This window comes from Equus quagga, chromosome 14, assembly GCF_021613505.1.
Source record: "Equus quagga isolate Etosha38 chromosome 14, UCLA_HA_Equagga_1.0, whole genome shotgun sequence".
Classification (NCBI taxonomy): Eukaryota; Metazoa; Chordata; class Mammalia; order Perissodactyla; family Equidae; genus Equus; species Equus quagga.
Genome location: NC_060280.1, coordinates 12,094,076 through 12,121,674, shown reverse-complemented (window position 1 = coordinate 12,121,674; position 27,599 = coordinate 12,094,076). Strand labels below are relative to the sequence as shown.

The 27,599-nt window shown below is 45.5% G+C and overlaps 1 protein-coding gene across 3 annotated transcripts in view; it reads right to left on the bottom strand.

Annotated features, from left to right (window-relative positions):
• Positions 1 to 27,599, bottom strand: part of SERGEF (secretion regulating guanine nucleotide exchange factor) — a 213,006-nt gene that overhangs the window by 173,213 nt on the left and 12,194 nt on the right. For all 3 annotated transcript variants that reach the window (XM_046685028.1, XM_046685029.1, XM_046685030.1), the window contains exons 6-8: positions 22,771 to 22,884; positions 20,171 to 20,233; positions 16,313 to 16,471 (exon numbers count right to left, since the gene is read on the bottom strand). In XM_046685028.1, coding sequence (XP_046540984.1) covers positions 16,313 to 16,471; positions 20,171 to 20,233; positions 22,771 to 22,884 — 336 coding nt within the window. The remainder of the gene's footprint in view (positions 1 to 16,312; positions 16,472 to 20,170; positions 20,234 to 22,770; positions 22,885 to 27,599) is intronic.

Genomic DNA, 27,599 nt, shown 5'->3' with positions numbered 1-27,599 from the left:
GCACCCAGCTCCCACCTTGCTGTCTGGGGCTTTTCCTCTACAGCACACTACCTTTCTGAAAGGAAAAACCTTAAATTTAAGAGACCTCAGCCAACTCATGAAGGGGCCGGGAAACTTGCCCTAACTCCCTCTCGGCACTACGATGAAAAGGGAGACAAGACATGAAACACTTTATAAACTCTAAATAGAGGTGCCAGTAATATAATAACCATAACTCTTTCTCTAAAGCCATTTTGCAAGGAACCGTTTCGAGAGGCCAGCCCGTGAGCCCTGCTCCGGCTGAGTGCTAGGCTCCCCGCTCCTGCAGGGGCAGCAGTGCATCAGGCTGCCAGTCATACCCAGCAGCTACTCGGCACCCAGAGAAAAATCCCTGATTGGGGCCAGTACCTCTGCAGATGTTTCCCAGCTCATTCCACATTCAGACTCCACAGATTCTTTGTACACTTTTAGATTCTTATTAATAACATTTTAAAATGTAGATTGCAGCCTAATCTTAGCTGTGTAATTAAAAAAATAATCTTGCTTCTCTCCCTCCCAGCAAGAAAGGAAACCATACCCCGGGGCTTCTGCAGCTAAGAATCACACCCTGCAGAAAAGCTACTAGGAGGCTCAAGCAGGGGTAGGGGGAGGAAAGGGGGGAGTTGAAGCCAAGAAGCAAGTGTCATCCCTTGACTTTAGAGAAAAAGAGGCTGAAAGAGGGGAATGATTTGCCAAGGACAAACATGTATTTTGCCAGAGCCAGACGAGAATCCCAGTTTCCTGCTTCCCAGTAGACTCTGTCCACCACCTCGTGGGGAGAGGGAAGGAGGAAGGCTGCACATTCTTGGAGGAGGGAGGAATCGCACCTGTGTGACTCTTCCTATGCGGTGAGCACTGTTCACTTGGAGAAAGAGCTGGAAGTTTCAGATGTTCAAGAGGAATATCGGAATAAGGTTCAAAATTCTTCACATTCAACTCAGACTCACAGACCATCAGAGCAAGAAGGGACCTCAGTACCCTTCTAAACCCAACTGTCTGCTTCCAGCTGGGAAAAGTGGGGCCCAGTAAGGAAAGTGACTGACTTACCCAAGGTCAAATAGGGAGTTAGAAGCAAAGCAAGACTAGAACCCAGGCGATCCTGACTTCCAGTACATCCTGTCTACAGCCTCTTAGAAAAGTACCAGTCAACCTCTCAAAGCTCGATTGCTCCCTGCATCAGCTAACAACTAAAGGCCTCCTGGCTGCTCGGCAGGGAAGGATAGAGACAGGTGAGAGCCACATGCTCCCTCCTGCCTGCCTCCCTGGGATGGCTTCTTGGAAGGTCCAGGGACCGGGTGATGGAAAGACACACATCCCTACACCATCTCCTCAGGGTTCTCCTCTCCCTACCTAGAACTGCCATATCTAGCCCCAGACTTCTTCAGTTATTGTCCACTGCAAAAGATCATCAGCAGTTTCCATCTCTGTGAAGTTATAAAAAAAGAAAGAATAAAAAAGGCCAAGCGTTGCACCCAGCTGTTGGCGAGGCCGCGTTTTCCACTGGTGATGATGACTCACAGTGCCGGAGCTGGAGGCTGGAGCTGGGAACGAGACTTGGGAGATTCAGCACAGCCAAGGGAAAGCCGCAGTTCCCAAGCACGCCTGGGCCTGCAGAGAGGAATGCTCGAGTTCCTTCAGTAAGAACCCAGCACCTGGCTGTGGGGACAGAGCTCCCCCTGCAGACCTCTCTGAGGCCCCGCGGGAGCAGGACTAGAGACAAACCATACACTGGGCCAGCGAAACCATCACATCAAAGCTATTACGTTAGGAAGCCAGGTCCTACCTCTGAAACCCCAAGAGATCCCACAAGCCCCAGAAATACTATAGGCATCCTTGGCTTCCAAAGAGAAATTGGCTTTCAGTTAATGAGAGGCCCAGATTAAGATCTTCAAATAGGGGAGACAAAGGCTGCCCCCAATCTTTCTATGGGCAAATAACTCACCAAGGGGCAGGAGCCAGGAGGGGAGGGAGCCTATCGTGGGATGCCAGTTTACGGCCAACCAGTGAGGACATCGTAGGACCTGACTGGACAGTGCCTCACAAACTTTCTCTAACCCCACCTCTGGGAAACTCTCCAGGTTCCTCATGAGTGGTGGGTCTAAAAGACCTATGGGGTCCTAACAGAGCTGTACTCACAGAGAGGGAGCACTCTCCCACCCCACACGTGAGGACCTGCCAGGGTGAGAACCGAGCAGCAGGTCCAGGTCAGGAAGAGGCCGTGCAACGGATGCCCACTTCACTGTCAGTGGTCTGGGGATCTGCCTGTTGCACCAAGCAGTGGCACTTATGAGCATGGCCAGAGGAGGCCACTGAGGAGAAGCCATTATGATCAAGCCCACCAGGAAAGGGGAGACAATCAGGAGACCTGGAGACCAGGAATTTCAACAGAAGGGGCTGGGGGAAGCTTGGGATCAAAGCCCACCGTCAAGGCTGCTGGGAGGTGTGACAAGCACTGCATTATATTCAAATTGCTCATCTGGATGTGCACATCCTCATGGTGTGAAGGGCCACCAGGCCAGATCCATGGTGAGACAGCCTATCTTTCCATACCACATCTGCTAATCTCCCTCCCACTCTGCTCCCTGCTCCCATCCATCCCTCAGGCCCCAGAAGAAACACCCTTTACCAGCAAGAAACTCTAAGGCCCCAGTGAGACCTTTTGTAAAAACCTGACAGGGTTTAAGACCACCTCCCTGGCATTCACCTTCCGTCACAGCAGAGACGGTAAGTACAAAGCTATAGCACCTTCCTCGCAGAGGCTGACTTTTCCATGGCCAGGGACTGGGAAAGGCATCTGCTGCACAGGATTTTTCATTTCATAGGATCAGCTCCAACCAAATCAGCAAAGCACTGTTACTATGGACCATCTGCCAGGACCCGGAAACAGCCTGTTACATAAAGGGGCTGGTGTAATGAAACTGATTAAACTGGATCCTTCCTCCATAAAAGAGAGGAAGCACTTGAAGTCTCTCTTGAGAGGGGTGATGTGGGGCAGTGGAGGGGTCCTGGGCAACCACCCCACCTCCTCTGCATCCGTGAGCTGTAGGAGGACTGCCTCCCTGGGCTTCCGTTTTCTCAAATTTCAAATAAGGACGAGATGGTCCCTTCCACCATTAAAACTCCATGACTTCTTATTGTTTTCACCAATATGGCAAAAAAGTAAGCTTACTTTGATATTAATTTTGTACTGTAGGGTTATTTTTCTAAAAGAAGAGTAGTACCTTCATATTTGTGGGCTTTAAAGAGACAAGCGGTGAGTGGAGCCACTGACTCTGGGGCTGGCTGGAAGAAAGTGCACAAAGAAACCAAAGGCTAGAACCTTCTACCTGCCGAGGCAGGAAAGGTCCAAGCAAATCTCAAAGAATTTCACTGGGAAGCAGTACTATTAATGACCCTGCCTATGCAGACAGTAATTTCCAGTTTACAAAGTGCTTTCACATCAGGATCTCACTTGATCCTTACAACACCCTCGAAGGTGACACGGTGATGTTGTTGACCCCAGTTTCACATTGAACAAGGTGAGGCTAAGTAACTAGGTAGGGCAAGTCCATGTCTCAACTGCTCTTCAATTTCATGAAAATGGGAATGAGCCTCTCTCTGCAAACTTTGTGTAAGGATTAAATAGACGATTTTGTAAAGCCCTGGCAAAACGCCTGGCACACAGGGCGTCCTTGACAAATGTGAGTAACCCTTCCCCACACACCTCCATCTCCTCAGGGAGGCGTGCGAGAAGCAGCAAAGCTGCTCATCTCTAGGCCCTTAAGACATGCTTCAAGACTGAAGGCAACGTGATGGCTTCCTAACTCACCTTCCACGTGGCCAGCTTCCCAGAAGGCAGACCCATGAGCCAGAGAACTCCAGGCCCTACCATCTTGTGGATTCTAATAGTCACCCCAGCTCAGGGGGCATACGGCTTCCTGAAGAACAAAGAGTACCTCAAAGTCAGCCACAGAGATGAGACCTGGAGCAAGAAGCAAGCATGAGGCTCAAGAGAGGTGCCGTCAGAGCCACCTGATGCAGGGTCGCTCCTTCACTGTTCATGTTTATCGCCGCCCCCGGTCAGAGACGCCTTCAGCTGCTCCCTCCACTGCCCCATAACAGAGCCTGAGTAAGGACCATGCCCATCACACTCGAGTGTTTCCAGGCCCTTCTCAGTCTACCTGGCTCCATGTTAAGCAAACTACACCAGGGAGCACCTCCCACTTCTACACCTCTGTCTGCAGTATTCCTTCTGCCTAGAATGACCTCCCCTCATCTCTGCCTATTCAATAAATATCTGTGAAGGAATGAAGGAAGGAATGTGTGAATGAGAGACATAGTATATCCCTTGAGGCAGACAAATTAGGGATTACGACTCTTACTGAACAGATGAGGAAATTCAGGCCCTGAGAGGTCAAATGACCTGACCAAGATCACACAGCCAACCAGCAGCCAAAGTAGAACTTACACCCAGCTCTTCAAGCCTCTTTTGGCCACATCAGGCTTCCTCCTAAGATAAAAAGTCATTCTCAGATTAGGAAAAAGCTGACCCAAGATTCCTCAAAATGGGCCACCTTCATCTTGGCACACATCAGAGAGCACTTTAAGGCACCAGCTGTTACTACTGAAAGTTACCCGTGAGACAGATTACTGAAAGTTCAGATTACTGAAAGTTCCCATGAGACAAGTAAGGTCCCTTGAGAAAGGGCAAGCACAGTGCCATTCGTCAAGAACCTAAGAATTATGGCAATATTACAGGCCAGTCACTTAATACCCACTTTTAGAGAACTCCTGGAACAAATCAATCCCCACCAGGAAAGAAGACGACAATTCCTTGACTGGAAACCGAGCCCTCTGCCAGGGACCTCCACACCCTTCCCAGAACCATCCAGTGAGCTCACAGGATGGCTGGTGCCCCCACCGGCTGTGGACAATGGGGAGGCCGAGGACCCATGGCAAGGCCTTGCAGATGTGCAGCAGTAAGGCGGGCCCTATGACTCTGGGGCCCCAGGCATCACTGTCTGCCTCAGGGAGCAGAGGCTCTCCACCCTGGGCTTCTCCGAAAAGGTGGAAGAGGGCAAGGCCCAGGCTGGGTCTCCTAAGCACGGCCCCTAGAGATAGTACAGCTTCCCCATCCCAAAGCTGCAGCCACTCCACGCAGCCAGCCCTCACTGCCCTCTCCTCTGTACAGGTGAGATCTGGGGGAGAGAAACTGACCAAGTCCCTGACCGCGGGGGGCTCGCATTTGGTGAGGAGAGCGTGACCACAAATAAGTAAGCAATAATCAAATTACGGCTTCAGGCAGTGAAAAATAAAGCAGGGCAGGAACCAGAGTGTGGCTGAGGGTGGTGGTGGCCATTTCGGATGGAGCGGGGCGGGGTGGGGGGGGGCCTCTATGAGAGGTGACAGCTGGGCAGAAAACAATGGAAGCTGGCAATAGCTTCAAGGGGGTTGGCTAGGCGAGCACGGCTGGCAGAGGGAGCTGCTAGCGTAAGGCACACAGAGGAAGGGCACCTTCCCTCCTCTCAGGGGCCAGCTGCCACTGCCCCCAAATACCTGCCCTGTACTGCCTTCTCCCCCAGCAGCCCACCACCACAACTGCCCACAAGCTTTCTCCAGGGAAGAGAGAAACATCTGTTCCTCCCTGCCCCAAAGTCCGGGGGCCACTTGCTACATTTCCAGGGCAGTCGCTGTGAGGCAGGTAACACAATGAGATGAAATGAGCATGACCCTTGACATCAAACAGACGATGGTCTGAGCGTCTGCTTTGCTTCTCACCTCACCGTGTTACTTTAGACAAGCCACTCAGCCTCTCTGAGCCTCAATTTCCTCACCTGGAATGCAAGGGAATGAACCCTACATCAGGGGTATGAGGAGTATGTAAGGGCAGCACCTGGTAGGTGCCTGGCAAACACTGCTGCCCTGCCCTATTCTGCCCCCTGGAAGATTTTTTTTTAAATTGTTTTCTTCAACCAGTTGTGTAACTCACATCCTACTGCAGCGTGCCACTGGCAAGGCCCTGGGCCTGGGCATCTGTTGGGTATGGGGGCTGTGAGCTTCCATCACGGCACAGCCTGACAGGAGGGCCCTGGCCCGGAGGAGAACTGAGCAGATGGGAGGGACACCGCCCTGCTGCAGGGGGAGGGAGGAAGGCATTAGCAACAGACGCTCCAAGAAACCAGGATCAAGGCAGTCAACTGCTGTCCCCTTCCCTGCCCGCCTCCGGCTCACTGGCCCAGGGCCCAGGCCCTTGTCTCCCAGCTCTCCTGTGGGGCAGCCAGCTGGAGGCCAGGCTGATGGCGGTTCCTCACACAACCAAGGAGATCCTCAGGTACTAACTCACGGTGAGACCTTAGGTAGCCCTCTCCCTCTCTGGGCCTGAGTTCTCCCATCCATAAAAAGAGGGGGAGGGCCCGCATGACCTCAGGGGGGTCCTTTCAGCTCTGACCATGCTAATTCTGACTGGATGTTGGCCCTACTGGCCTCAACCCCAAAGCCCTCTGTGTGCCCACTGCTGCCATCTGGTGGCCCTCCAGACCAGCAGCACTTGGCTCTGGCCAGGCCCCCTGCAAGTCCCTTATCCAAATGAACCTACTTCAAAGGGTGAACCTTGCTTCTGCTTCGGTGGGACACACACTGCATTTCGCGGGACCACAGATCAACGGGTCTCCATTGCCAAACACAGAAACCAAAAATAAACCAGAACTTCATCTCTCTGGCAGAGATGACCACCTGCAGCTGAGAGCCTGATCTCCCTGCCCAGAGATGAAGTAACTGGCCCAAGGTCGCACAGCTGCCTGGCTCCCAGACCAGCGCACAGTTCCATTTTACCATAGTGCTCAGGGCTGCTGAGCACCCTGGAAACCAAAAATAAAGTCAGCCCAGGGCCGAGGAAACAAAGCCTTTGGCAGGTGGGAAACGAAATGTCAGGATTCCTGGCGAACCTCAAGAAAAGATAGGACACGTGAACATGTGAGCCCTGCCTGCAGAAATTCACTGGAAATAACAACCTGAGGGTGCCGGGCATACCTCCTAACCTAGGGGGTGTCGTGAGGACCCCTACAGGTCTTCCACAAACCAGCCTCCAAGCCACCACCACAGCCTGATCCCAGGTGCGGCAGACCCAGATGATGAGGCAGACACTGGGGAGCACCACGTGCTGGCGTGTGCCTTCCCCACCAGACATGAGCTCTCAGGGTAGAGTCAGAGCTTTGATTCTCCAGCTGCAGGCCCTTAGCACTTGGCCAAAGGAGCTCCGTAAAGGTATATGCAAGCAGACCCCTTAGACTCCTGCACAATCATGGGAATTGTCCACCCTTTGTGGACATGACTCTTGGCTTTGTCTGCAGCCTTCTTCTAAACTGTAAAGGGCAGACCCCAATAAAACATACTGTGCAACTCTAAGTAGGTCACTTGCCTTTTCTGGCCTCTATTATCTCACATCTGCAGCATAATAGGGTTCTCCTAGATGATCTTCAAAGCCCTTCTAATTGTAAAATTCTAGAATTTGAAACCAAATCAAGGCAAATCAAGGCTCCTCTTCACCTGCAGAGCAGCTATGACAGTGGGAGAGGGGGAAACAATTACCATGCTTCCCTCTAGCGGTGGAATGCTGTCATTGCCTCCTCTCAGCCCAGCCCCATCGCTGAACTCCATCCAATCCCACCCTGAACTCTGAACAGGAGGAATGGCTTGCAGCCGGGCAGACCAGCCCAGGTGCAGGGAGCAGGAAAGAAAGCAGGGACGTGGACTCAAGGAACCCACGAGGACTCGGGGCCAGCTCCACGACAGCAGAGAAATTCTCCATCTTCAGGAACCAGTACATCTTGGAGCTCAAAGGATCTTTTGTGACCTCCAACTCCCGTCTTCAGATGAGGAAACCAAGGCTCAGGGATGTTGGGAAGGGACCTGACTCAGGTCACAAAGCTGACTCACCACTGAGCCAAAAATAGATCCCCACTTTCCTGCCTCCTTCTACAGTCTCTTGCCTCTTTTCCATGCGACCTCCCAACTGAGGCCCGTGGAAGTGATTTGTCAAGGACATACACACAGGAATGGGTGGCGAAGGGGCCAGTTCCCTGCACTAAGGGGCAAGAAAGTTTCTTCCTTAATTTTAACATTTCGGGGGATATAATCAGACTGCAAATTATAAATTCAGCATAAAAAATATAAAAGAAAATAAAATGCACTCATAATCCCACCAGTCAGAGATAATATTTTGGCATATTTCCTTCCAGTCTTTTCTATGCAAACATCCTTCATTTAAAAAAACAAATTAGAAGTTATAGTGTAGTAACTTATTGTAATCTACTCTTTTCACTTACTATATGAGCATATTCCTCTGTCATTAAATATCCTTCTAAAACATTCTATTTAACAGCCAGATATCCCAACATATGGTTGTACATAATTTATTTAACCAGTCCCCCTACAATTTCATTTGTTTCCATGCATTGGTTTTTGTCATTATAAATGAGGATGCAATGAATGACCTTATACTCAATCTTCCAATACATCCATAATTATTTCCTTAGGCCAGTTTTATTCTTTACAGGATAGAATTTCAGAGTCAGAATGGCCCTTAGAGATCATTATGTCCACAACCTCCAACTGTCCAGATGAAAGAATGGGACCAGAGAGCTTTGGGTTTGGGTTGGGTTTTGTTTTTGTTTTTGGTAAGGAAGATTGGCCCTGAGCTAACATCTGTTGCCAACCTTCCTCTTTTTGTTTGAGGAAGATTGTCACTGAGCTGACATCCATGCCAATCTTCCTCTGTTTTGTATGTGAGTCACAGCATGGCTTGATGAGCAGTGTGTAGGTCTGCGTCCAGGATCCAAACCTGCAAACCCCAGGCCGCTGAAGCAGAGTGCTCAAACTTAACAACTACGCCACAAGGCTAGCCCCAGACCAGAGAGTTTTGTGCTTGGCAGAGGACACAGAGAAAGCAACAGAACCAAGTCCAAAACTCTCCACCCATTAAAATGTGACCTTCCCAAAGGATTTCACACCCTTCCCTGCCCACCCAGCCCACACTGACCTCTCCTTCCCCTGATACCCTACGGTGTCTGGGCCACTCCTCTGGCTCTTTGACACATTCTTTTTTATTCTTCTACTAAATACTTCATTTGTTCACCCAACTACAAGCTTCCTGAAGGTAGTTCTGGAGTTTATATACCCTATGTTCTGTAGCACAGTGCTACACACATCTAGATAAGCATTCCACAAACACCTGCTGAAGGACCAAAGATAACAGGAATCTCCTTCCTTATTGCTTGGGAGAAGCACTGGCAAAGCTGGAGAAAGATGCTTCTTTGAAGAGTGAAAGCAGTTCAGTTAATGAGTTAGAGCATCATGAGATACACACTACTGGAAATTAAGAGGAGCAGGCCTGGGGACAGAAGACTAGGTTCAAGCTTTAGCGCTGCCCATCTGTGAGCCGGGATGACGCAGCGAACCAATTAGGAACTCGTCTGTGAAGCAAGGATAACACCACCCACCTTGCCAACTTCATAGGAGAAAATGGATGTGAAGGCACTTTGTGGTGACAGAAGTGGTCCATGACAGCTGCGACTGCTGTTGTTTTATCATAAATGGAAATTCGGCAACTTCTATGAATCCTGGAATGGCCTCCTGACCCTCGCTCCTGGGGTGCCATCCCCTAGTTTCCACTGAATGCACAAATACAATAAGGGGATCTATGGCTACACATTTCAGGTAAGGATCGGTGTTTTCTGGAAGCAGAACTTCATGTACAGAAGAAATATTATTCCCAGTTCAGGTCCCTGGGGCTGGTTAAGTCATCTACACTTCCTCACCATCTCTGGAGAGAATGTGACAAGGCGGAAAGAGCACTGGACCGAGAGCCATGAGACCTGAGTTCTGTCCCAGCTCCTTCACTCCTTGTGCTTCCCCCTCTTTAGTCCTCAGTTTCCCCATCTCTAAACTGAGAGAGCCAGGCCAGGTGAGCTCTAAGTTCTCATCCATTTCTGACATTCCAAGGATTTTAGGATAAAAACTCATGACTTTAATAATAGGCAAAAACTATCCCTTTCAAAATAGTCCTTTCGGGGGCCAGCCCCACGGCCAAGTGGTTAAAGTTCCACACCCTCTGTTTCAGTGGCCTGGGTTCGCAGGTTCGGATCCTGGGCGTGGACCTACTCTACTCATCAGCCATGCTGCGGAGGCATCCCACATACTAAGTAGAGTAGTATTGGCACAGACGTTAGCTCAGGGCAAATAGTCCTCACCCAAAAAAAAAAGTTCTTTGGGCTCAGTTTGACTTTCAACCACTAGGTTTTCAAAGTCCTAAAGCACCAACATCATGAATTCCAAAGCACTGGCTTTAAATAGAGCCCATGAGGTCAGAAGCTCCCTGAGCTGGGTTGAGGTTTCATGATATATGGTCCCAAAGATGGAGTAATATACACTGTCACCTTATTCTGGAAAGGATCTTTGCCCCAAAACAGAAAAATCAGCATTAGGTATATTTATAAACTCAGTTTACGTGAATCAATGGCTAGGCTTGGATTTCACTAATGCTTAGACATCACATGCAACAAAATAGCTCTTGGTCTGTGACACTTGAAGAAAAGAGAGTAGCTAACAGCTGGTCCCCTCCACATGTGCCATGTAATTCCCCACTTTAGAGAAACTAAAGAATAAAAAAACATCTCAACTAAAAGGATAGATCCAAGAACAAGGAGGGCAGTGATGGGAGGGGAAAAATCACAGAAAAGCAGAGCTGGATCTCTAGCTTAAATGCGGCCATAAAGCCACCCTCTCTCCTCTTTGTTTCAGTTTGCCCATTTGTAAAGTGAGGAAGTTTCTTCTTCCATCTCTAATTCTCTCAAACTTCTAAGACTCTAGAACTTTCTTAGGTGACACTGAAGAAAGTGAAGAATGTAGAGAACTCTGTATTTAGGCCCATTTTTTCAATCCATAGCTTCTGTAAGACCACAAAGCTACTTTGGGACACTGCATGGCTCAGGGAGAGCTTCCAGCATCCTAAAACCAACAGATTCTAGACATTCTGACCACCCTCACATTAAGGCTTGGATCTTATGTAAATCCTTCCCCTTGAAATTCTAATAAATCACCAGCAACCAGCACTTAGCATCTGTAAGCAATGATCTTTCTGCACTCTCCAGGAGTCCTGAATCAACTGTTACCTATCCAGAGACACGCAGAGACCTCACCAGAAAGAGAAGATATGGGGCATCTGAGCTCCGGAGAGCTCCCAAGTTTCCAAGGGCAGAGGAACTAGTGTGGACTGAGCAAACACCTGAGCCCAGTCCTGCGCTGATGCTGGAAGCTTTAATTCATCATCTCATTTAACCCTCATACCAGGTCGGCAACATTTCCTCATTTTCCTAATGAGGAACTAAGCTCAGAGAAGTCAGGTTTATTCACTTGTTCAACATGAACTAAGTACCTACCTCATATATGCCAAGTACTCTGCTAAGCACTGAGGGTACAATGCTGAGCAAACCAACGTGGCTCCTGCCCTCACAGAGCTTATAGTCTAGTAGGAGGGAGAATTTATCAAAGAATCCTACAAAAAACAGCACAGAGGAGAGGTTGTAGTGCTGCAAGAACAGATAGAAGGGAAAAGGCACTAGTCAGGGATGTCAAGGGAAGGCCTCCCAAGGAGGTGATGACTAAGTTGAGGTATGAAAAAAAAAAAAAAGATGTAGCTAAGTCAAAATAAGGAAGGAGCGCAGGGATAAGTGAGCCAAATAGAAGGAACGACAGGTGCAAAGGCCCTACGGTGGGAAATACATGCTGCATTGCAGGTACCAAGAAGTGGCCAGAGGGGAGATCAGCTAGAGCCCCAGAGCTAGCACAGGAAGAAATGGGGCTGGAAAGGCAGCAGAGAGCAGAGCACACAGGGCCTCTCAGGCCACGAAGGGTTATATTTGTATCCTAAGAGCAATGGGACACCTCTGGAATGTGACACAATGGTTTGAAAAGATGTTCCAACTGAGATATGGAGAACAGATTGGATGGGAGAGGAAGTGGATGTGAGAAAAGGAGGACACCAGTCAGAGGCCCCTGCAGGATCCAGGAAAGAGGGGACAGTAGCCTGAACTACAGTGGTGGCAATGGAGCTGGAGAGAGGTAGAGCTGGCCACAACCACACAATCAGGAAGCTGACAGAGCTGAGATACAAACCCAGGCCTGTGTGACTTCAAAGCCCATGTTCCTCTTTACCTTGTCATTTATTCACTCATTCAGCAATTAGTGACTAATCACCTACTGTGTGCCAGGGCTGTGCCAGGTGCTAGGGATACAGCCAGGAACAAAACAGACACTGCTCTCAGGGAATCTACAGTCTAGTCATTAAACAAACAAGAATACAAAGAGATGCATACAATTACAAATTGGGACGAACACCACGGAGGAACAACAGAGAATTTAACAAGGAAGGTGACCTATAAGGCCACGAAGATCTTCCAAATTTTTGATAATATAAAAGAACCACTTGCTGGCTGCACATAAGTGAAAGACTTTAGGAAACTGCCTGTCAGAGCTGGATATTGAGCATCGCATCCCTGGCCAGCTCAAGCCCTCAGGGGAGAAGCTGGTATGTCTCAAGCTCTGCGCAGGCCTCGTTGAAATAGAAGTCTTTCTAAAAGCAACAGCTAACGCCTTAACATACTAACATACCCCAACCTCAGGCACCCCTCACGTATGTATGGACAGCATTTTACAATTCGCCGGGATCTCTCTCCCAGATTTATTCATTTGAAGTTCACAAGCAGTCCTATGTAGAATGCAGGTAGGTTTTAATATCCTCCTCGAGAGACAGGGAAATTGAGGCCTGGACAGGCGAAGTGATTTAAGTGACCAAGGTCATGAAACTAGGAAGGCTCCCAGGTCTGCCATACAACTCTCACTAGAAGCACCTCAGGCCAGGAAATCATGAAGCTCAGATGAGACAGCTGCAGGTCACTGAGCCTGGATAAAGTCACCCAGGAGTCCCATGAAGTTCCTGAGAACAGTGGTCAGGGACATTAAGCAGCTTGGGAAAGGTTTCTAGAATGCAGCTCCATCAGCCTGAGACACAGGTACCCTTGCCAACTTTCCCAGATTAGAACAGGTTCTCTTGGACTTTTTCCAAGTGCCTCTGACTAACAGAGAAAAGTATTTTTCCACTGCAAACACTGCAGGCAGGCACCAGACTCCTGAAGAGGGAGAGCAGACTGCATCCCAGATTCCCATACAGAAAACTGTAAAGTTATTCTGATACCTTGTGAACTGTCCTAGCTAAGCAGCTACCACGGGGGATGTCAGTCTCGGGCAGCTGTTCTCAATCTTGGCACAACTAACACTTGGGGCTGGGTATTTCTTTGTTGTGGGGGCTGCCCTTGCACTGTAGAATGTTTAGCAGCATCCCTGGCCTCTACCAACTAGATGCCAGTAGCACACCCCAGTTATGACAACCAAATACGTCCCCAGACATTGAAAATGTCCCCTGGGGGACAAAATCACCTGTGGTTGAAAATCACTGGTCTAGGGACTAACCCATCCCATCCCATCCCATCTTACTGGACAGATATATGGTCACTGTGCATAAACTCTTAATCAATTTTAATCAATATCACACAACTAATGCCTTCCAGAATGAGACAGAGCAGCCTCCGTGCTGATGTGGCCTATAGGTAGGTCCCAGGAACAATCCACCACCAGAGCTTGTGAAAACAACTAGAGTCAACTAACTCCTTGTTCCACTAATGAGCTGCTTCTGACCCTGTAAGCAAATCTTGTTCCAATTAATATGAGCAGCTGCGTCTGATTAAACTAGAAGACCTGGGTGTTTCTTCTCAATGATACTGGGCTAGGGCAAAGGCTTCCACGGCTGCTAGAGGGAGCACAAAATTGGTGAATTAAGCAGCAAGACACGCTCATTTACCCAAAATTCAGTACAATAACCAGGGCACTCAAACATCCCAGCTTTGAACAATTCTGGACTTAGGAGAAGGGGGAAAGTGAAAAAGTACATAAACAAGTGATCTGAATTAACAAGTTAATTAAATAGCTGAAACATTACCAAAAAATCACTCTCAAGTGGAGGTGGAGACCTGAAGCTGAGCTCAGAGCAGCTGGAGTGACTCACACAGTATCAGGGACGTGGGTTCCAACCTCCTGCCCCAAGGGCTGGGCCATTGGCCCAGACGTGGAAATCAGCGTCGGTTACAATGCTTCAAAGCTAGAATCAAAGGAGCAGCATCTTTATGTCTTTCATTAGTCAGCTACCTAACTAGGCAAAGGGTTTACTGACAGACTCAACCATACTCACTATGACTTGGTAGTAAGTGCATTTTACTGCACTGCAATTCTTTGAAGGCTGACTAACCATGAAACGCCTACCTGTTAACACCCAATTACTCACACTACTGCTAGTTTCTATGCTACTTCTGCATGCTGCACTTACCTCTGTTCTTGCACATCTCAGACTGCAATGTACTGAAACTTGATCACAGGTCTGTCTCCACTAGTGGACAGTGGGCTCCTGGAGGGCAGGATTTGTATCTAGTATGAGGCATGGTACATAAACAGATCCTCATCATTTGTATGATGGGTGGATGGATGGTAAAGTCTTTCATCTCTATATTCTTAGACTTAAGCCTGTCTGCACATTCTAGTGGAAGGACACGGCCCATGTCTTTCCTCCTCTGTTTCTCCAAGGTTTAGCACATCGCTCAATAGGTTCCCTATAAACAGTAACTGATTTGGTTGGACTCTTGAATCCAAACTGACAAACTGAAGTCTTCTGTTCATGAACCAGTGAGGCCAAGGAAAGAGGTCAGAAGTCCTAGCTGTCTACGCTGACTCAAATGCATCTGAGTACGTTTAGTCTCTTTTTAACCAGAAACAGTTTAATGCAGGAAACGAATATATTCTCCGCTAGGCAGTGGAGACACAGAAGTGAACAAGACTAATATGGTGCCTTCCCTCACAGAGCTCACTCTCTGCAGGAAAAGAGAGATTAACAATTATACAGCACAAATGTGTGGTGATGGATTATAATTATAATTTGGGTGATGAACATGATGTAATCTACAGAGAATTCGAAATATATTACAATGTACACCTGAAAGTTATATAATGTTATAAACCAACGTTACAGCAATAAAAAAAGAAACAATTATACAAATAAGCAGCTACTATGCTCAGTGAGTCTCTTTAAGAAAAATTTCTGTGGATAGTCCCAATATTCAAACAGTCTGAACCTCTTTGAGGAAAGTCATGATTTTCCTCCGAACGAATGAAACTTTCCTTAAAGCATCCTCTGAAGTGGTAAACATGGAAAGTTTACTATACACCTTTGTTATACAGGCCTCTGTCCCAAAACGATCGTAAAATTTCTTTTACAGACCAATTAAAAGCATCATAGATATGAATACTCGTAAGTCTATGTCTGTGTGTTCACATGTGTGGTATGTGTGACTTACCAAAGATAACTGAAGCTGACCTGAAAACCCACAAAAGCCAGAAAGTACTGGAATAACAGTCACCAGGTATGTGGGAGTCCAGAGGTCTGGGTATAGCTAACAAGCAGGCCAAGAGCAGTCCAGGGGACTCCCGAGAACCCATGAAGTTCAGACGGCCTTGACACTATAATAGATCTTAAGATTTACAGACTGCCTGTCTGGGAAAGGCTGCGGAAGTCAGCAGGAGCTCTAGGAAGGCAGGGAACAAGAGAGGCCGCAAGGAAACAACCCCCAGAACAAAGTCAGGAATACGAAGACCAGGAAAGGAGAACTGCCCTCAGAAAAGACAAGAACTACATGAAGTCTTAAGAAAAGATAAAGATGCCAGAATCTGCATGGCATGGCACAGTAAGGTAACATGTGAGGGAACCTCTGGATGTCTGAATCAATGTACAGAGTTTGTTAATAAAGATCTCAATCAAAATATGTCAGTTACGATTCAAAGCAATGCTCCTGCCTCACTCTTGAAATATTTATCTTTAACTTCACAGTTTCTGACGCCTTTAACTTAGACTCAGGCAGAAATGCAAACAGAGTCATCCCTTCAGCTCTGACACAGCAAAGACGCCTCAACACCCTGGAGAATTTCCGGGTGATGCTTGCTGCCATGGGTTCCTTCTCAAAGCCTCCTGGCTCTGAGGCCCGAAGGAGTTAACCTAACCCACACAACAATTGCAGAACTACATCCCAGGTCCTCCCCTTCCCAGCCCTTCAAGCTTTTCATCAGTAAAAACCAACCTACTTGATCCCGAGCACCCAGGGCTATTGAGACAGCTGTCCCCCAGCTGCTCTTGCCAACCACAAGTTCTCTGCTCTCTCACCTGTCTGAGCAACTAGGTGTGTCCACCCACTCCAGACGGCAGTGACCTTTTCATGCTGAAAACAATGTGCTTCTATTTTCTGGGGCACAGGAAGGAAAGCAGCCTGGGAAGCCAGCTGCCCGTGTTTGTTGCTTCCCCAAACATACAGCTCTCCTGCATCTTCAACAGAGGGGAACAAGAGAGGTGAAGGAACATTAGTCCAAAATGATGGAAGATAATACAAGTCAGAACAAAAAGGGGTTAAAAGAGGTTGTATTACTCATATGCTACAATGTTGAGTCGAGCAAAGCAAGATACAAAACTCACGTATCGCATAACATACACGATTTTTTTTTAATTCTGTAAATAGGAAACAAGGCCAAATGTTCTTAGTAGTTTGTCAAGGAATAGGAATGTGGGAGTTTATTTCTTCATTAATCCATTCAACAAATATTTATTTAACATCTACCATTTGCAAGACATATGTTTCACTATTTTCTACATTTTTAAAATACATGTTTGCATTACCTTTTGTTAGGAAAAAATATATTAACTTTTAAAAATAACAGGTTAAAAGACACATTATTTAAACAAACTTTTCAAGCATAAGCTTACTTTACTACATGCCCTGTTCAGCAGAAAGCACAACACTGCCACAGCCCATCCGTGTGGCGCTTTGGCTCATCTGACCCTCACAATAATTCTGTGATATAAGCAGGAATGTGACTGACTGACATTGCGGTTTAATAGGAAGAGAGAGAGCAAATTCAGAGTCAAGTGACTCTGGCTCTATTCCTGGATCTGCTAACTAGCTACTGACCTTGGGCAAATCATTTCCTCTCCATGCCTTAGTTTCACCAGCTGGAAACTGCAGGAGAGGGTGGTTGATCTAGAAGGGCAGACGATCTGATGACAGTGGTAACAAGACAGACAGGTGAGCGACTCTGGCAAACAAGAGGCACACACACTTGTCTCCAGGAATTTACATCCAAAAAATTTTTTAACTGGAAGTCAAACAAAATGGGGCCAAGGGCTACAATTTGGCCGATGAACCTACAGTTTGTGACTCCTTGGATGGCCTCTAAGCGCTTTTCCAACCCTAACATTTAAGATTCTACACTGTCCTATGCAGCACACGGCATACACAGTGGCTACTGAACACTTGAAATGTGGCTAGTCCAAACTGAGATGTGTTGTAAGACCAAAAAAGGCAAAACAGATTGCAAAGACAATGCAAATAAAACCCAAAAAGAGTGTAGCTCATTAATAATTTTCATATTGATTACATATTGAAATAATATTTTGGATATACTGGATTAAGTAAAATATTAAAATGAATTCACCACTTCTTTTTACTTTTTGAAATGTGGCTCACATTACATTTGTACTAGACAGCACTCCTCTGAAGATAAATTAATCAAGGCTCAGAGAAGTTAAATGCCTTTAAAGATCACATGGCCAATAAGGAGTCAAGCAGAACTAGAAGCCAGGTCTTCACTTCCCTGCATTGTGTGACCTCCCAATAAAGCTTCACAGTATTGCTTGCCCTAGGGCAGTCTGGTATATTCTCAAAAACTTATCAAAAGTCAAACAGTATCTAAGGACATTAGGCCAGGATTCAGGGTTCAAGTTCTACATCTGCTACTCAACCACTCTTTGACATTGGGCACATCCCTTCACATTCTGGGCCTCTGTCTCATCAAGTCTAAAATGAGGGAGCGTAAATCAGTAGAGCCTTTTTGTCACCCAGGTGACCTTGCAGCGCTGACATTCTGCAGTTCTATGAAGTGAATTTAGTGTATTTCATGCCCAGAGAGAGGGCAATCTCCCTGGACTTCACCAGGGTATGCAAAGTATGAGGACCCCTTACAGGAGGGCAGAGGAGCCCCTCACCAAAGTCTCAACCCATGAAATGGACTGGTTAGCTTACCAAAATGCCACTGACGATGAGCCTGTGTCTGCAATGAGCCTTCATTTATCTTAGTAAGTCTAAACCACCTTTTCGCAAAGACAAACTGTCTTCCACATGCGGATCATTACACTGTTGCATCAGCAGGCAAAATTAAATTCTGCGGCAATGCCAAATAGTTACATAATCTACAACTCCAGAGGAAAGGTCTAAAGGGCACTGAACAAAATTCACTGTGTAACAGCTTGAACTTGACCAGGAAAGAGGGATATTAATCTTGACAATTTTTAAGTCACTTTCAAAATACCAAAAATCAAGTCACTTTGTGAATATACTAAAAATCACTAAATTGTACACTTTAAAAGGGTGAATTTTATATATAAATTACATCTCAATAAAACAAAAATTCAACATCTATGTTTTAAAAACACCATAATAGAAGTGCTCCACATATGAATAAATAACTTTACTGATTACAAGATTTTCGAAGAGACTGACGTTAGCTAGAAATTAGAGAGTCTCTAGGTTTACGTATGCAGCCATTTCAAATTAATTAGAACAGCATAGAAACATCTTAGTCTGCCCTTACTCTCAGAAAAGAATGCCTTGCCCAACCCTCACTGACTGTGGGGCATGAACACGTCACTTCTCACCCTGGGACCTCCAGTCCTTCCTCTAAAAGGAGAGATGGGACCAGTGGAGTCCCTTATAGCTGGCATTCATTTCAGTTCAACCCTTTTCACATATATATAAATCTACTTCATATGAAACATAGGCTAAAAGTAGGTATTTCTTTTGTTCTTTGGTTGTTTTAAATTCATTAAATAAATTATCTATAGCTCAGAATTTGTAAACTATTTAAATTCTCACATTATGGCTCTCATACTCCAGAGACAATGCAGCTTCTGAGTTGGGCTGCACGGCAAATATGATGTTGAGGAATGCAGGCCATCACTAATTTACATATATTATGTACACACCTTAATACCAGCCACATAAAACACTGAAAACACTAAGGATGAAAGTCATTTCCCTTTGCTTAAAAAATGTAAACCATTCAACTCCGTGTGAGAGGTCTTAGCAAAACAAATCTCTCAGAGCCACTGTCTCCTGTCCACCAGCAGGGGTCAGGGCAAGCTAGGCCTTGGAAGACAGAACCTTCACTTTCAAGAAAATGCTGCATTGTCACTAGAAAGTTTATACTGCATCGGCTGGGTGTGCCAAACGTATGGATGGATGCACAGCCAAAAAGATAGAGGGTGAGAAAGAAAAACAGACGGAATAGAGATAAACAAGAGAAATATAGAAAAATATAAAATAGATTAGAGAAATATAAACAAAACTAGATTTAGAGAGATAGATACACAGACTAGAATGAAAGATATAAGGATGAAAGATAAATAAAAATAGAGATATACAGTTAAGTAAATAAAATAGAGTAGATAAATACAAAGAGAGCAAACAGAGAGATAGATAAATGGATCAGAAGGATACAGGTGGATAAAATAGGTTAGTTTGAGATTAAACAGCTAGAGAGAATAGATAGACAGAGAGCTTAGAGAGTTATATTAGACACTGAAACTCATTTAATGGATAAGATCACAATACATTAGATATAGATCTACTGTTGGTTATATGATTGGACAGTCACAATTACCCTGAGAGGAAGATACGCTCATCCCTATGGTAGTTGAGAAAACAAACTCAGGGGAAGGACGTGAGCCTATGTTTCATGTGAGTGCTTTACATGTATTTGCATATTTAATTCTCAAAACTACCCACAAGGTATTTTATACACAAGGAAACAGTCTCAGGAAGGTAAAGTGACTTGCCTAAGATCACACCAATGGTGGCATCAGAATTCTGACTCCAAAGTCTATGCTCTTCTCTCTGTGTCCTGATAGCACCACTTGAGGCAGAAACCTACAGAATTCTGGATGGCACGTTAACCTGAAAGAGCGGGTACCCACCTGTCAATGAAGCTGAGTGATCTGAGCCAGCAACAACACATGTCGCCTTAGAATCCTCTAGGCCTACAAAAAAATTAATTTCTTTTGAAATTACATTTATAACAGAACAAACTAGGCAGAGAAGGAACTCAAGAAACACCACCAGGGCTTGGGGAGAAACTCTGCCAGTACAGAAAGGTCTGAGTCAGCGGCACTGGCCAAGAAGATAGGCGGCATGGTAGAGAGACTGGTTACGTACCAGGGGGTTGAACAAAAAAGTAAATGTACTGAGGATAAAGGAGGCAAATTTCTCACTATCAGAGAGGAGAGGAAAGGTCCAGACACAGAAAGGTGGAAGGCTGGACTTGACCATGCAACGTTGGATTTTAACTGGAGAAATCAGTGTAAACTCATGGTTTCTAGTAGAGATCGATAAATAGATATAGGTTATATATAGATATAAATATGTGTCTGTACATGTATATTTCCTAGCTCTGTCCATTGACTGGCCTAGAAGTGACGACATCTCATACATTCAGCCATCACAGGCAGGCACTGAAACACAAACCCAGGCCTTCTAACAACACACCGCAGAACTAGAATTTGAACTGGCCTTCCATCTCCAAATCCAGCACTTTTCCTCCCTTAGTTACCTGCCTTCACTGACGAAGTATAATCTGATCGACTCTGCTAGAAGTTGTGGTCACCTGGTCTAGCATGTGAAGAAATAGTCTTACTCTGTAATTCTTCTTTCTGGCACTTCTTTTAGTTAATGAGTGTCTTAATAAAATGCCCCTCACACCTTCAAGTATCCTGTAGAAGGAGGAAGGGACAAAACAAAGGTTTCCACCACATTCACCAGAGAGGAAGCCCTGGGCCCCTGGTGGCCAAGTGAGGAAAGGACACCCAGGGTCCCAGGTCCGGAACCTACATGACAGAGTAAAGATGGAAGAAGGAAAAGTGAAAGGCTTTGAGGGCAGGAAGTTCGTGATCCATTCTAATGTCTCATCAGAAAACTCCTCCAAATCAGCCCTGAACCTAAGCTGTGCCCCAGGCAGATGCCAAATAAGTCGTTACAATCAAATCAAATCAAAACATTTCTGATTCCTTCTAGTTACAGGTCTTGTGCTAAAACAGAAAGTAGACACAGTTCCTGCCCTTAAAAAGCTCATAATCTTTGGAGTGTGGGAAAACATATAATCAATTCATAATAACATAACACCCTGTGCTGTCCATGCACACGAAGAAAAGGCAACAGAGGCAAGAAGAGGGAAGAGTCTTTACTGAGAAAGCTGTATCTGAGCTAAGCCTTGAAAAATTATCAGGATTTCTGCAGGGACAACAAGAATGAAGAGGCAGAGGTAACAACTTGCCCCTAGGCACAGAGAAAAATGAGAAAGGAGGATATGCCCAGGGAGCAGTGAATACCCTGGTGAGGCAGGAAAAAATATTTGGGAAACAGGAGTTCATATTATGAATGTTTCCAGTGTCATGTGAAGTGGACTTCGGTCCAGCATCCAGCACCCTTTCTCCTCCTCTGAGTACCCCCCCAACTCAACCCATGAGCTTCAGGGCGGCTAACCTCACCCCAGCTGAAGGAGAGCCTCCAGGACTTAAGAAAATCGGAATAATCCCGACATCCTGTGCTTCACTCCACTGAGGCTTACCCCTCCCTTTTCCTTCCCCCCTTCCCACCACCCTCACAAATCCCTCCTTCATTCTGAGCTAGAGGAGAGCAGAGGTTTCCTGTGGAGGTTCTTCCTTCAGCCAATCCTCAGTACCTGTGGTACAAAGTAAGAGTGAGAGAGGAAGACAGGGAGAAGAGGAGAGACAGAGACATGGTGCTCCATCCAGAGAGAGAAAGGCCCACGAAGAGTGTAGAGCAGAGGGAGAGAGCAGCTAAGAGACAGAGAGGGAGAGGGAGGGAGAAAGAGAGAGAGAGACTGAGTCCCAGAGTGAAACAGAGAAAAAGAGACAGCCCTATAGGCTAACTGACCCACAGACCCACAGGCAGAATACCTACTACCTACTCCTCGTGTGCCCTATGGAGAGATTTCCCTAGGGGAACACTCCCAGGCCCTCTCTCTACATTCTTGCTCACACTTGCTTTCCCCTGAGGAGAAGGAACTGCACACGTGAGACAGTCCTTCTGGGTTCTCCCTGTGAGATGTGCCTGCCTGTGGAGAGGGTGCCTCCTCATTGTCCTCAGCTGTGCAGGAAGCTTAGCAGGGCCGACTACGCAGCTGCTCCAGTGCCTGGTGGGTGAGTTCCATCCAGGAGCCAGAATTTAAAGGCTCTCTGTAGCTATACATTACTTCCAAACACCTAAGTCACATCTTCCAACCTACCTTTTAACAGTTCTGGAGCTAGCATTCTGATCCCCACCTACTTGACTCGCATCTCTCTCTCAATGAGTTCCAAACTCTGGCAGCAAAGAGGAACGCTTTTACTGGGCCCTCAAAAATCCCAGCAAGACTAACAGAGCAACCAACAGAGAGAGTTAAGACAGAGAGACCAAGAAACAACAATAGCAAAACTCCATTTACCCATTTTCTGCATGCCTGTGTCTCTACTTCTTGACAAGGAATAAATATAGAACTCAGAAGAAATAAGGGCCTCACCTGTCACTCTGCTTGGTTCCTTTGCTGTCAAAAACAGTGGGAGAGTCTCCCCAGGGCACAACCGCCGTCCAGATGATGCCAAGCCAGTGCCCCACTGGAACACGATGCCACTTGCTTCCCAATGGAGCAGAAGAGAAAAAAGAGAAAATGCTTATCCAGATAAGACCAGATTGTTCTTTGAACTGCACTCTATGGGAGACTCTCAATTCATTCTCAGTTAACATGCATATTATGGAGAAGCCTATTGCTTCAAGGGGCCCTATGACTGGTCATAAGGATGACCGCCACGCCAATCACAAGCCCAACTTTCAGGGCAATGGAAGACCATCAAAGAAAATTCCAACATATAAAACTCCCTCCAAAAACTTCCAGGACACTCCTGCAGAGTCAACTAGAATGACACCTTGTTCATGATTAACCTGAAAGGACAACTCGGACTCCAGACCGAGTGGGAAAGAATCTTGAAGATTATCAAGTCCATTCCTCACATTAACTAGATGAGAAAACTGAGCCCTGAAGAGGGCATGCGATTTGTCGAAGGTCAGACAGGGAGCTGGTAGCAGAGAAAATACTGGACTCAGCTCTCCTAACACCTAATGTACTGCCTTTTCTACTATACCAACATGGACTTGGACATTCCTAATTGCCAAATAAATACATATTTATGACTGCAAGATAGCTTCTTAATAGCCATTATTTCAGTGGAATGGCCTCTTATTTCCATATCCACTGAAGCTAATTCATGTACCCATGTTCTGAACCTCATATAAATGTGTAGATGAAATTTTATACATTGGGTCTATAGTCAGATGTGTGTAACTACAATCCATCACCCAATGGCAACATTAAGGTTCTGTTCCTCTGGAAGTATCCTATAACCAATAGTCCTTTAGGCTGTAAACAGTCTAGCCTGCTTTGTGAATTGTAAGTGATGAGCACAATGTGAGCAAAACACAGTGTTGAAATAAAACAAAACTTAACATCTCTTTAACAAATAACTTTCAAGGGAAAAAAAGAAAGATGAAAAGGAATTTATAGATTAAAAGAGATGAGATATCTGATAAATAATATTCAGAATTTATAGAGAACTCCTAAAACTCAACAACAAAAACAATCTGTTTTAAAAATGAGCAAAGGACTTGAATAGACATTTCCCCACAGAAAATAGACAAATGGCCAATAAGTACACAAAAAGATGTTCAACATCACTATCACTAGGGAAGTGCAATCAAAACCACAATGAGATACCACTTCATACTCATTAGGTTGGCTACTATTAAAAAAAACAAAAAAAAACAGAATATAAGTGTTGGTGAGGATGTGGAGAATTTGGAACCCTTGTGCACTGTTAGTGGGAATGTAAAATGGTATGGCAGTTCCTCAAAAAATTAAAAATAGAATTACTATATGATCCAGCAATTCTACTTCTGGGTATATTTCCTAAAGAACTGAAAGCAAGATCTCAAAGTGATATTTGTATACTCATGTTCATAGCAGCATTATTCACAACAGCTAAAACATGGAAGCAATGCAAGTGTCTCTTGGATAAGCAAAATGTGGTATATACATACAATGAAATGTTATTCAGCCTCAAAAAGGAAGGAAATCCTGACATATGCTACAACACGGATAGACCTCGAGGACATTATGCTAAGTAAAATAAGCCACAAAAAGACAAATACTGTACGATCTCACTTATATGAGTTAGCTGTATGAGGGGTGTAGAACGGTGGCTGCCAGGGTCTGGGGAGAGGGTGGAACGGGGAGGGACTCTTTAGTGGAGTGAGAGCTTCAGTGCTGCAAGATGAAAAAAGTTCTGAAGATGGACGGTAGTAATGGCGGCACAATAATGTGAATGTACTTACTACCGCTCAACTGCAGGCTTAAAAATGGTTAAGGTGGTAAATTTTATGTGTATTTTATCACAATAACTAAAAGGAATAAATGAATATTTTAAAAGAGAGAGACTTGAGATACATATCAACCAAGTGCAATGTGTAGACTAATTCAGATCCTGATTGAAACAAACTGTAAAAAAAATATTTTTGAGACAATCAGGGAAATTTAAACACTGGATATTGGACGAAGTTACAGAATTAATGTTAATTTCTTGTAGGTAAGATGACGGTATTTTCAGAAAAAGTCATTATTTTTTAGAGCTGCATGCAGAAATATTTACAGATTAAATAGGGGAGGGGAGGACTTACAATTAAGTTTATCAAACACATGATGTAAACTGTGCTGCTTTGTAACTGGACAGAAATGTACACATAACTAGCAATTACAGAAATTTCGCAAGAAAGGGGCAAGTTAACCAATGATGGGTAACTCTACAGCCCTGCTAATTTCTAAGAGAAGCTGCAGCTTAAGGAAAGGTAACCGCCACCATACAACTCAGCAATCAATCACACTCCTAAGCATTTATCCCAGAGAAATGGAGATTTATGTCCACATAAAAACTTGTCCACAAATGTTTATGCCTTTATTCTTAATGGCCAAAAACTAGAAACAACCAGATCCTTCAGTGGGTGACTGGTTAAACAAACTGTGGTTGTTACCCACTGTACTGTGTGCCCTGAAAATTCATATGTTGAAGCCTTCACCTCCAAGGTGACTGTATTTGGAGATGGGACCTATAAGGAAGTAACCAAAGTTGAACGGGTCAGAAGAGCGAGGCCTTAATCTGATAGGACTGGTGTCCTTACAAGAGGAAGAGACATCATAGAGGAAAGACTATGTGAGGAGACAGTGAGAAGGCAGCCATCTGCAAGCCAGGAAGAAAGGTTTCACCACAAAGCAACCCTCACAGCATCTTCATCTTGGACTTCTAGCCTCCTTAACTGTGAGAAATAAATTCCTGTTGTTTAAGCCACCCAATCTGTGGTATTTTGTTATGGCAGCCCTACTAAACTAATACAGTGGTATATCTATACAATGGAATACTACTCAGCAATAAAAAGGAACAAATTTGGGCTGGCCCCATGGCCAAGTGGTTAAGTTTGAATGCTTTGGAGGCCCCGGGTTTCACTGGTTTGGATCCTGGGCGCAGACATGGCACTGCTCATGAGGCCACACTGAGGCAGTGTCCCACTTGCCACAACTAGAAGGACCCACAACTAAAATATACAACTATGTCCTGGGGGTATTGAGGGAGAAAAAGCAGAAAAAAAAAAAGATTGGCAAGAGTTGTTAGTTCAGGTGCCAATCTTACAAAAAAAAAAAAAAAAAAGGAACAAATTATTGACACAACTAGGACAAATTGCCAAGGAATCATGCTGAGCAAAACAGCCAAGCCCAGGAGGCTGTGTACTGCATGATACCATTTATATAACATTGTTGAAATGACAACATTATTGTTGGAGAACAGAAGAGTGGTCGCCAGGAGCTAAGAATGGGGTGGGGATAGGTAGGAAGTGGGTGTGGCTATGAAAGAGCGACAAGAGAGATCCTTGTGTGATGAAACTCTTGTATCTTGACTGTATCAAGACATCCTGGTTGTGCTGCTGCGCGGTCGTTTCACAAGATATTACCGTTGGGAGAAACTGGGAAAAGAGTACATGAGATCTCTATTTTATTTCTCATAACTGCAGGTGAATCTACAATCATCTCAAAATAAAAAGTTAAACTTTTTTTTTAAGTATAATCAACACTAAACCCCAGGCGACCATCAGCCCAGCGCTGCACCAGCCTCTTCCTCGCCTCCTCCTCTCTCCCCACTCCACAGCTGGACTCGCCAAGCACTTGAGCCTCGGCTGCCACAGCCATCAGAGCTGTCCTTCAGCCCACAGGAGTGGGAGCAGAACAATGAGCCAGGGAGAAAAAGAAGGGTCATCGCTCATCCACACCCACCACCTCCCCACTTTCCACCCTCCACCTTGCACAGCATCAGCCCCACAGCCGTCACCCTCTCATGGTTCAGGAGACAAGCTTATTTGAAGGTTTTAAATTAATAAACGCTAAAATCCACTAGGAAAGCAGTGCAGTTTACAGCAAAGAATGTGGGTCTTGGGCTTGGAATCCAGACCATCCTAGACTCTGACCCCTACCTTTGCTACCTTACTCCCTTGTGTAACCGTGGACAGTGCATCAGCCTCTCCAGACCTCAGTTTCAGTTTCTTCATATGGAGAACTTTAACTCACATCACTGCGCAGTGGTGAGGATTAAATGAGGTAGTAATTAAATCAGGAGAACCAAGCACCATGGCTAGAACATAAGAAAGAGCTAAAAACTTCATTTCCTTCCTCCCGCCTCCCACATGACATCTGTGTTAGGTCCCCTCCTCTTAATCAGAACTGCAACCAGCAGGACACTCCAAATTACTCCTTAAAGTTTATTTCTTCCAAAGCTCTGTTTCTCTATGAAAACACTATTTCAAAAAGATACATGCGCTCCTATGTTCATTGCAGCATTATTCACAATAGCCAAGATGTGGAAGCAACCCAAGTACCCATCAACTGAAGAATGGATATAGATGATGTGAGATACATATATAAATATACACGATACATACACTATATATTTATACCCTATATTTATACACTATATACATACACACACACACACACACACACACACACACACACACACACACACAACGGAATACTACTCAGTCATAAACAAAAGATGAAATCGTGCCATTTGCAACAACATGGACGGACCCTGAGGGTATTGTACTAAGCAAAATAAGTCTGACCGAGAAAGACAAATACAGTATGATTTTGCTCATATGTGGAAGATAAACAAACAAACAAAAACATAGATAAGGAGAACTGATTAGTGGCTACCAGAGGGGAAGAGGGTCGGGGAGGGCAAAAGGGGTAAAGAGGCA